This window comes from Mustela erminea, chromosome 8 (genome assembly GCF_009829155.1).
Source record: "Mustela erminea isolate mMusErm1 chromosome 8, mMusErm1.Pri, whole genome shotgun sequence".
Taxonomy (NCBI): Eukaryota; Metazoa; Chordata; class Mammalia; order Carnivora; family Mustelidae; genus Mustela; species Mustela erminea.
Window position 1 is genome coordinate 23,354,155 of NC_045621.1, and position 12,125 is coordinate 23,366,279.

Consider the following 12,125-nt stretch of genomic DNA (forward strand, 5'->3'; position numbering starts at 1 on the left):
CATTGTTTGGGGATGCCTGAGTGGCTCAGTTGGTTAAGTGTCTGACTTTTTGGCTCAGGTCATGATCTCAGGGTCATGAGATGGAGCCCTAAGTGGGGCTCTGTGCTGGGCATGGAGCCTGCTTAAGATTCCCTCTTTCCCTGTCCCTCTGCCCCCTCCCAGATGCTTGTGTTTGCACTTGTTCTCTCTCTCTCAAAAAAAGTTGTATTGTTTGATAAACTAAATGAAATTTAGGACTGTATACATACAGGAGTTATTTCCAAAAATAGATTATTTATAAACTTGGAAAATACTATGTTTTGTTGTTTTGCTTCTTGAAATGGAGAATTCGTCATTTTTACACCACCCCTTCCTTATTCAGATATATGGGCAATGGTGCTGGTAGGTACACCCATTGTTAATTTTCAATACTTTATCTTGACTGAAGGATTTTTGTAGTTTTCCCTTTAATATTTACTTCGACTAATTTATACTTTACTTCGAGATTAACCATGAAGAGTTCTATGCATAAAGCAGAAGTAATTTTAATTTTTCTCTTTTAAGTACTGCCAGCTTTGGACAGCATATTTTAAATCTTTTTAAAATTCTGTCACTAAATATGGTCTCCTACTAACTGCTTGCTGTGTTGATAGGTAAAGCTCACAGATAAAGACTTCTTAAAAATATATGTGGACTTCTTAAAAATGTTTAGTATGTTATAGATGGAGGCCTAATTTGTAAAGCTGATTAAAAAAATGTCCACAGAAATGTATTCTGGAAAAACACTTTCAGATATCCAGCATTAATTTCAGGTTTGAAGAGTGATCCCCAAAGTGAGATAAGGGGAATGATCAGAGTAATGAAAACGGAAGCAAAAAAATGATGAGACCTTATCTCATGGCATTCAATTTAAGATATCACAATGTTAAGAGTTTAAAAGGTGAGCTAGACAAATCTAACCTAAATTCTCTAAGCTCAGTTTAGAGGGAGAGACAGCAATTTAGGGTTCATTATTAATACAGTGTGATAGAAGTTATGAGGTCAAATAAAAGGAATACACAACTAGGGGAGTAAAAGACGACTTCTTGAAGAAAGTGGCATTAGAGATAAGAATGTGATGACAAATACTAGCCAACTAAAGGAATGCAGGGGTGTACCTGCTGGTAGGAAGGCTCAGAAGCAAGAGGGCATGACTTGTCAAGGGCTTACTTATATGTCACCATATAGCTGAGAGTGGAAATAGATGAGGAAGATGGAAAAGATAATAAAGGGGCTTATTCAACAGCTAAGGAATTTGAATTTTACCCAAGGGTAATAAGGACTAAAAGGGTTAAATGGGGAAGTGACTTGATTAGGCACTTATTTGTTGAGATGGTTTAGGAAGTTATTGTTGTAAAGATCATGGTGGCCTGAATTAGTGCACTGGCAGTGGAAATGGAGAAAATTGGATGGAATGGAGAGACATTTAGAAGATATAGTTTCTAGGGCTTGGTGATTATCTAGACCTAGAATATGCAAAAGAGAAAGAAGTTAAACACGGAGCCCACGTCTCTGGCCTAGGAAACTTAGTGGATGGCAAGGAGATAGAAAAGATGATGAGTTCACACTGGGAAAGACTGAGTCACAGTCATGGTGCAGTAACTACTAAAATATAGTCTCAAATTTCGGAGACAGACCTCTGCTTGAGATGTGGATAGCTAAGTCATCAGCTGATAGAAAGTAACTTCTGAAGCCATAAGAAGAGAAGATAATACAACCCAGGCATAGGTAAAGTGTGAAGAAGAGAAGGTCAAAAATAGAACCTGGAAGAACACCGAGACTTCTAATGCCTGCCCAGACCAAGGCAAGTTGGATTCTTACACTGGGCCCCATGTTTACAGAGTTTTTTTTGCTCCTCATGGAATGAGGAATGTATACAGCCAAGGGAATGTGCCTATCTGGAGAGGACTGCCTAGACCATATACCCTACATACCCATGACCCCAGAATTCCTTGCTCAAATGGCACTGAGCTTGCACGAAGGGTAAGTACAGTCCTTGTCACAGGGTCTCTCCTCCAGAGCACTAATTTGTGCTGCTGGGATTCGTACAATTAAGTCTGAGGAGTGGCCAACACACGACTCTTCATGTGCTGTGTGTGGGGTCCAATGTGAGAAGAACTAGAATGCGCAGGCTGAGAAGTCTACATACATGTGCATGAGGCCCCCTTTCAGTACTGGACATAGCCAGAAGTAGGTCTAAGAGCGAGGCCTGGCTGCAGGTTAGGCGATGGTTCTGCTCATGCTCATGATGGTGTGGTACTCTAAGGAATTGAAGGATTCTATATTTATCTGAACTCAGTCTTCCAAGTTAGGAAGGGTAGGACACAATAGTTTTTCAGCTTGATTTAAAGTATTAAAATATTGAGGCACAAGAATGGAGGCCTCCATTAGTCCCTTTGCTCCATTAGCACAGCTGTCAAGGGCGAATTCATAATGAAGACTGAGAAGGAGCAAAGAAGCTGAAGAAATGCAAGGAGATCCATGTCACAGATACCAAGGAAAAAAGTGTTTCAAAATGAATTAATTGTTCAAGAGTGGCAAATGCTCTACTACAGAGGCTACTGGTGACCTTAATGATGAAGAAAGCCAGGTTGCATATGCTAGGGAATGAGTAGAAAGAAAGAAATTATGGAAAGCAAGCACAGAGAGAGAACTCTTGCAACAACTCCCATTTTTGAAGAGAAGGAAAAAGTAGGTAGTAGCTAGAAGGAGACTTCGGTTTTAGGGAATTTTTTTTTTTTTTAAATGATGAGAATTTATTGTATTAAGTACAAAAAAGAAAAATGCCAAGAGAGGGAAGAGGTTGAAAATACAAGTGAGAAAAAGGAATAATAATGTAAGATATTTGGGGGGTTGGGATAGAATTCCAGAGCACAAGAAGAGGACTGAACCTTAATTAGAAAGAGGGATACTTCTTTTACTGAAACAAAGAAGACAAAAATTATTCATATAAATACACATAATCTTTATAAGATCAGTGATATTATACTGAAACTATTTTGACTGATTTACTCCCTGTAAGCTGAGATATAATACCATCAAGGAGTAAGATACAATGTTTGTGGAGAAGGAAGAAATGCTGAAATGGCCCTGGGGTTGAGTAGGAGCGAGGACTGTCGTAGGATGGATTGAAGGAGGTCTGCTACACATATGGATGGAACAACTAATACTTATTCACTGATTTATAGTGACACCAATTTGTAAGGCTGTGGGATTTTCTCCACAAGTACTAGCAGCCTTATAGATAGGGGAAAGATGTTCCTCTTCTCACTGGAGAGTGGAGTTTCACCAAGAGAAGGCGATAGAAAGGCAACAAAATAAGAGAGTCAAGAATATTGTCAAGAGAGTGGTAAAAGTAATTAACCACGGAATCTAAGCTGGATACGAAAAAGAAAGGAGGATGCAAAAAGATATGCAGAAAGTACAGGGATTGTTGGTCTGGAAGGCTTGGTAAGGTCAAAGAATAGTGTTTAACTGAGGAATATGGTAAAAAGGAATTTATTAAAAAAAAAATCACAGAGACAGTGTGTGATTGTTTTTATATTTTGTTAGAAAGGATAATCCAAATAAAAAATACCATTAAATTCCTAATAAAAAATCTAATGTTATTTTATTACTTCTTTTTTTAGAAATTAAAAAAAAATCAAAATGTAATAAAAAGAATCTGTCTCTCTTTTCTAAGGAATGTGATCAAATCAAATTGGGACTAGTATCTCTAAGTCATAGGAAACAGAAATATTTCAAAGGGCAGAACTAAATAGATTCAGAAGATGTAAAGGCATATTTTTCCAACGATACTAGTGTCTAGTTGGGATATAGGCATTTTAATGGACATCCATCAAATTGATCAGTTTATAAAACCGATGAAATGGCAATTAAAAAATAGTTATTTATAAAAAGGAAGGGAGAAAGACAGAAAGAAAAGTTACTTGGGGCCCAAGGCAGGCGTTTGAGTATTCCTGCAGGAGCTTTAAATTGACCTAGGATCAACTGTGATTCCTTAGGGCTGGTCTCTCGCATTTTTTTTTTTTTTTTTTTTTTCCCCCAATGAGCTCTGTCAGTAAATCTCTCTGGCTTTCTTAAAATGATATTTTGGTGATTTGTCAGTTCTTCAGTTTAGATTGGAAGGGAATCTCTAAGTGATTATTGGAGTAAAAGAATTTTATTAGCCTTCCCTCCCTGAAATAACCAAAGAGAATACTGTCTCCCATTCACCACTCAACCCACAGCAGGATGTTCCGCAGTAGTCTTTGACACTAGAACGTGAGAATCTATTTGAAAATCTTTCTCTTCTAATTTTTACCCTATATAAAGTCTGTAAGAATAGACATATTACATATATAATTAATGGCAATTCTTTATATAGAATCACTATTTTTAGACATTCTTAAAAAGCTTGGATGCTTTTTGCATCCTTAGAGACACTTTATGACTTAGAGCATACAGAACGATGCCAACTCTGAGCATTATTAAAAATAAGGACTTGGAAGTGAAAAAGAAAAGTCTAAGTATATCATATTTAAACTTTTTGTTTCAAAACCATAGGCTGGATGAAAACAAAGATCCGAACATGAAAGCTCTTGAATATAGGCTGCAGCATTGTTTTTCTAATGCAGAATTTTTCGGGGAAAAGATTTCTCTTAATTCCAGATCAAACAGAGAAAGCATTAATATCATGTAAAGAAAAGAGTTTAAAGACCTGGCACTAATGCAAACTGGAAAAGAGATTACAAAACTGCCCTCTAGGCAACATCATTTTCCTTAAGTATTTTTATTTTGTAAATAAATGAACATTTCATTTTATATACTACTATACTATATAATTTCATTTTGAGATATCAACGTCTATCAGTCTTTCTTTTATTTCCTAGGTCCATATATCTAAGGGTGTGTATGTATGTGTGTGCGTAAGTGTGGTACCCACAGAACAGTATAAAGTAGAAATGAATAATGGGCAAAAGAAATGGCTATTTATCTCTTGAGCTGAAATATACCATCTATGTTTCTAATACATGGGAACCTACTTCTGCCCATCAAAACCACCTTTTAAGAAGTAAAATCATTTGTAATGCTTACCCACAAACTTTTGTGGAGTGGAGCTTTTACGTTTTCCCATATTCCCTGTGAGCTTCTCTATGACAGCAGGTCTCTCAAAAGGCACCAGAGAAATATTGTTGTCCATGATAGGCTCTTGTTCCTTACAATCTTCCATAGGAGGTACTATGTAAAACCATACAAAAGATGCAATCTGATAATTTCTTCAACATTTTAAGAGCTACAAAGCTGGATATGCCACTCAATATGTGTTAAACATATGCTAGTGTGCTTGAATGAAAGCAGAAAGATGATCTTTAGTGTTAAAGTACATGCTCTAATTTTACACACAAACACATACACACACACACACACACACACACGCACAGGATTTGTTTTCATCTGAGTCACTCTCAGATCAATGACATAAACTGTTGGCCACTATTGGTGGCAAACATGTTCATCTTGTTTCTCATCTTACTCCTCTGAAAGTGTTTTCAACATTGATTAAAATCAATACCACTTTAAGACTGCACTATTTTCAAGGATTCTGGAGTTTATTTTTCTAAAATAATTTAAGTAAGTCAACTTTATTTTGCAGGAAAGCTTAAACAGACACACAGAGTAACAGCACAATATATAACCAGTTTTCCCCCCCTCCCATGTATTTTCCTGTAGCAGATTTCCTATTGATGAGCTGAGTGAGCTTTTAGCCCTATTGGCAGCAGATAAATACCTGCACAAAGCAGCCTCCATGAAGGAGTTCCAATTCTGAGCATGTCTACACAAGTGGCCGCTTTATGGCTGTAATTTATTTTAAACAGAGCTCTTCAGCAGGATAAGAAAATTCCATTTCCAAACTGGCATATTTGCTCACTAAACAACTGCTCTAATTCACTTGACGTAAACTCTCCAGAGCTGCTCCCTCTTCATCCCATTTGTCTAAGTTGCTGTGGGCTAACAGATGAGCTCAGAGATACTGACAGTAGAGATGGCATTTATAGTACAGACAAAGAACTTATGTTTAAGGGTACAGATACAGATGAGATCAATGACAGAGGCCTATGTTCACAGGAAAGACCACAACTTATTCTTGATTATGGTTGCTTTCTCTAAATTGTACCTGTGCCAGTACTGTTTGGGAGCCTAAAGGTTTCATATCTTAGACTACCTTTACTTGCTCTGCATATACTGCAAAATGATTTAGTCTATTCCTTTCATTTGTAAAGGATAGTTCTACTACGTGAGAAATAATACATTCTCATTTATAAGGACGGACCCTAAAATAAAATGAAAAAGCAGGAGATGAAAGTTAAGAAAATCCAGTGCACAATTCAGGTGACCTACTTAATAACCAATACAGGTTGCTGATTTTGAAGAAATGAAAAATGGCAGCAGAAAGATGTTTTCCTAATTTGGACATGTTTAAAGAAATTGATACTCAATCTAAGTTTTGGGTGAACCTAGTATAGTCCAGTGGATAGGAAAGAAAAATTTACTCTTCAATGTCTGTAAGATACGGCTACGATGGACAAGGGATGCCGCAATTACTGGATTTAAATTGGAAGTAAGGAAACACTCAGGTCATTTTCTGTACTGACATAATCCATGATGTCATCAAGTGGAAAAATATGTATTCCAAGATATTACATAAAACATTATGTCCTCTTTCAGCAACAACTGAAACAAAAACAAGAACTTAAAAAGAAAAGTAAAGAAAGGCCGACCAAAAAATTCAAACCGGGGTGGTCAGGAGGATAGGATGGCAGTGGACAATGGAAATGGTTAGGAACCATTTAGTAGATACAGATGACCAGAATCTTAACTTTTGTTTTGGGTGGTGAATTTATAGGCACTTACTACATTATTAAACATAACTATAAAGCTAAAAAACAGGCCATATACAAACTGAAGATGAAAATATGTCACAAACTAGGATCCAAAATGAAAGAAGGAAAGAAAAAAAGGTTTGTTGTAAATTTTGCTAGAAAAACAGCAAAACTGGTTAACGGGGTTTGCCCCCAAATTGAATATATTAATTAGTTTTGAAATGAGTAGTCTAAAACTTGGCAGTTTTGCTCTAAGTCTAACCTTGAATTTTCATATTTGCACACATTTAACACTCAAAACGAAACCTGGGTGTGCGAACTGTCCCACACCACATCCACCTCAATTCAGATGATTTGTCCCAAGTTCAATGAAGCTCATGTGAACTGAAAACAATGACTTTGTCAGAGCTCTGGTCTTACTTCTATTTTATATCAGCCTTTCACATATCAAATATTGATCCTGTTTCTACCATATCAGCAACAATAATAATAATAACTGATACATACTATGTGCTAAGTACTGTTCTAAGACTGGATTTAATAATTTATTTAATCTTTTCAATAATCTCCTCGAGATAAGTACCATCTCCATTTTACTGATGGGGCAACCAAACCTCAGAGATTCCTTGGGGTTTATATCTTGTTAGTAAGGACTATATGAGTTTAACTTAGGTGGCTGGGCTCTAGAGTCTGGGCCCTTAGTCATTATGCTACACTATTCTTTTGCAGGCATAATTTGAGTGTTGACTTTTCATAAACAAGTTCGATATATTTTTAAGGTCTGCCATTGGGAAAAGATCTGGTACATTTTCTCAATTATGTAACTAATCTGAATTTTTTCTTTCTTTCAAGGATCTGGGTACAGTGTTTGGGCTTGAAACCCAAAACAAGTTCTTAAGTTAACTCAATAAGGCAACAATCACATATAGATTTACCTAGATTTATCTAGGCTAAGAAAACACTAATGAACTAATCTTACTTGTTAGAGCAAACTTGATAACCAGATATCCTTCTTGGCCTTACTTTTGATGTTATAACCAAGATACAAATAATTTCATATTTGTACTATTTCATTATCTCACCACATTGAAAAATCTTAAAGACAAAAGCATGTAAGAGTGTGCCCAACATAGCTATTTGTACCAAACAGTCCCCTGAAAATTCAAAATCCAAGAAGACAGAGGCTGAGGGACTTGGATTATAGGTCACATGGCCACCCTCTGGACAAGAGAGGGCAGAGAACCTAGGCTGACAGTTCTGATATGGCTTCATGCAATGGGAGACAGTCCTCTAAAGGAAAATGGAAACTTTGTTATCAAAAGAAGAAGGAAGGTATGTATGGCAGGCAAAAATAATGGAAGTCTTCTACACTGCCATACATTTTCTCCACGCTGCCAAATTATATATAAAACAAATTCAGTTCTCTTATTTTCTTGATAACATCCGATAGTGCAAATACTTGCTTGCTTTGGCTTTTGAAATCACTTCCCATTCTCTCATTCTCTGCTCTTACTCATCTTCATGGCTTTTTCTTTTCTTTCCCTTTTTTTTTTTTTTTTTTGGTCTTTTTTTTTCTTCCTGGTATGTTGGTGTATTGTTGGTCTTCTAGATGTCTCACTCTATAGTTACCCATATGACCTTAGAAAACGTATTACTTCAGGCTACCGCCTATATAATGATGGCTCCCAAATATATATTACCTACCTCTCTTGAAAACTTGAGATCTATATATTCAACTTTCTCTCAGACTGTTTCACTTGGCAGTTCAGTCTTTCACAGAGATAATGTGTTCAAAATCTGAAATCTCTGTTTCCCATCCCAAACGTTCTCCTGTTTTCCTAATCCCCACCTTCTTGAATGGCACCATTATCTACCTGGTCAACCAAGCTAAACATCTGCAGCAAATGCTAGGTTTCTTTCTTTCACCCAGTCCCCTTTCCCTTCTCTCTACTACCTCCTCTTCATGGACACACATGGAGGTACTATGTATTTTAGATTCTACATCTTCAGTTCTCAGTTTTTAACTGTATATTCTAGACTATTGACCAATCAGGAGAATATTGCAATGATCTACTTGCTTTTGTCTTGACTCTTCTGATTGATGTCCTATATTTCTAGCAATTAAATGTAATCCACAATTATTTTTTAGGGTAAAGTACAAAACTCTTTACTTGGCACAATTGGCCTTTGATATTCTGTTCTCGGACTATTTCTCTGATCTTATCACCTTCTAATTTCTTTTGCCCTTACAACCTGTGCTCTAATTCTACTGGTTACTTGTAGGTCCTTAACTCACCATGCTCTTTAGGCTTCTTCTTCTTCACACATGCAGTTCTCTCTGCATAAAGGACTCTCCCATTTATTTAGCTGCCTTCTTGCCTGTCAAAACTCCACTCAAACATAACTTTCCCCAGGAATTCCTCTTGGACACCCAGAGTCCGATTTGGACATCTATCCTATATGTCCCTATAAAGCTTGTCAGACAGTGTTCTGTTGGTTTACTGGTTTATTTCTTCCAGTGGTTGGTAAGTACCTTACAGTAGAGATTGTATTTTATTGTATCTCTAGTACTTTTTACGATGTGAAACAAATATAACATTCAATATATTTTTACTGAATGACTTCATGAAGGAAATAATGTTACCCAATGAAAACAAGTTGAAGAAGTTTACAGGTTCTTAACAATGTTCCCTAAACTGCAATAAAGAGCTTCCCTTTCTCAAATAATTAAAAGCATAAACTTAAGAATATATGTTCTTGCTTTAAAGCTAGCTATCTTTTGGTTCATGTTTTCATTTTTCTCTTCTGGCAAGGGGGAAAAAACTAATTATATACTTTGGTGTTTAAAGTTTTTTTCTTCAAGCTAAACAGACTTCAAAAATGAGCATAAAGATAATTTTCAAATAAGATAATCTGTCATAAAATTCATTATTATTATCTTTATTTCCAAAACTACAAGACATGAATTTTCTCCTTTTCTCTTAAACTCAAAAGTTTTAAATCTACCTTCTAAAATATGTCTCAAGGATTTCACCCTGTTACTCCTGCTACTGCCTTCTCATCTTTTCCTTAGCATTCTCACTTCCAGTCTCTTTCCCCATACGTCAGTCAGGCACCTCTCCTATATTCTACATGGGTGACATTTTTCCTTATAAGACACAAATCAGATTACCTCAGTGGAATTCAAACACTGGATTAACATAAAAGAGTCCATTTTTGCATTACAACCAATTAGGTCAGTGTCATCTCCTACCACTTCTTTAACTCCAACTATGTTCGATGTTCAGGAACCTGCTAATGTTCTTTTATATCTCCAAGTGTTAACCTGTGGCAACTGCTCTGCCTGGAACATACATTCTCTGTGAATCTAATTTGTATGATTTTTTTCTCAACCTCATGTGTGAATCAAGCACTGCATGTAAGAAGCTTCCCTTGATTTCTCCAGACAGAGTTAGGTCAGCTCTGCATTTGTGCTCCTCTAGAAGTGTGTACACGTCTTTATTTTTTTCATCTTCCTTTAAAGTATATATTTCCTACTATACTATAAATGTAAGAAAGAAATTATGTCCGTTTATCTTTATACCCCCAGAATGTTTTGTAGAAATGGGCACACAGCAAGCCTTCAATAAATGTTTCCTGAATGCAGTGAAAGAACATCTCTTTGAACTCAGACATCCCCTTCCCTAGAAGAGTCAACATGGGGAAGAACATGTTTTAGGAAAGAGAGGCTAGGAGACATAACTATGTCAGTTACAAATGAAATGATAAAGAATAATAATTAATTTCAAGGAGCTAATGGCAACCACAATGAGGGCAACCCCCACCTCTACCACCACAAGAAAAGATAAAAAAATAGACAAGACACAGCACGATAGTAAGAGACGGAAGGGGATAAATACAAATTTCACTGTAACTGTCTTTAAAATGAGACACATGCCAAGCTATGTATCTGAGACAAGGTTAATGATAGACTCTAGGAGCATTTTGCCATATTTTTTTTCCTTTTATGGCATTTATCAATTCCTACCCCATACATCCAATCCTCCATTAAGAATGTTAACAGAAGAAAAAGATTAAGGATAATCTCAAATTATTAATTCCATGTGCCCAAAGAAGTACAGCATGAAATAATATTAATATAAACTTATGTGGTTAAAACTATATCCAATACTGAATAACAAATATTTGGGTCTAAAAACGATACCAAAACCTATCTTCCCCTCCCTCCCTTCCCATACACTTATCTTGGGCTTCGTCCCCTGCTCTACCCAGTACCTGAGTATCTTTCCCACTTTCCCCATTTTGTTCCAGTTTTAGAGCAACCTATAAAGGATTTTTAATTATTATGAGCTAAGCAATCTGGGAGATGAGTGTTGACGCTACGGCTGGTTACAAGTCCCCCCGCCCCAAATGGACCTGCTTAATTTTTCATCAGTACTTATTCTATAACTGGTTGATTTGCCAACACATAGTTAAATGTTGACTATTTATGTACATTTTACCTCCCTATAACAACATAAAGTCTTTCAGAAGAGACTCTATTTCTTATTCAGATGTGTGTGCAACTGAGTTTCATAAAAAACTCAAAGGAAAAGGAATTAATAGAATTAATAATCCAATCAAATGTCAAAACGACAAGGAGAGAACATTATACGGAAAAAATAGTAGTAGGATCACAAGGTGTCTTTAGAAAATTCTGGCATATCCTCAAGCCTCTATCAGTTACCCTGCCTCAAGCCACCTCTAAAAACGACAATTTAAACAGAAACGGCAAATGAAACCTTAAATGCCTAAGTTAATGCTGCTGGTAAGTAACAACTTTATAGGGCATGGAACATTTAACATTTCTTCATATTTAATGCCCTGAAATGTAAGAGTGAAAAGAACCATCTATTAGGTATTTATTGCATATCCAATCACATTTAGTTCTTACATCAAGTCTGTGACACAGATGCCACAGAGCCAGGCCAGGTCTGTTGGACTCCTAGATCCACCATTTTAAATTCCCTGCTCTGGATTCAATGCTAACCTCATTAGCTGAGGTAATGCAAGTTGCAATGTCAAATTTACTAAGACATAAAACAAAGACAGGTTTTCAAAAATGTTAGTTAATAATATAAAAGCAAAGGACTCATTCACAACAAAAAGTAGAATTAAAATAGTTCTTTAGATTATATAAACTATCCTTAAGAAGAAATGCTTCAATTATTCAGGGTAACAAAATAAATATTTTAAATTCCCAAC

At 36.2% G+C, this 12,125-nt stretch overlaps 1 protein-coding gene across 16 annotated transcripts in view; it reads right to left on the reverse strand.

Annotated features, from left to right (window-relative positions):
- The window catches only part of IKZF2 (IKAROS family zinc finger 2), a 152,378-nt gene that overhangs the window by 3,087 nt on the left and 137,166 nt on the right, over positions 1 to 12,125 (reverse strand). For all 16 annotated transcript variants that reach the window (XM_032354700.1, XM_032354692.1, XM_032354703.1 and 13 more), the window contains one exon: positions 5,095 to 5,238. In XM_032354700.1, the coding sequence (XP_032210591.1) occupies positions 5,095 to 5,238 (144 nt within the window). The remainder of the gene's footprint in view (positions 1 to 5,094; positions 5,239 to 12,125) is intronic.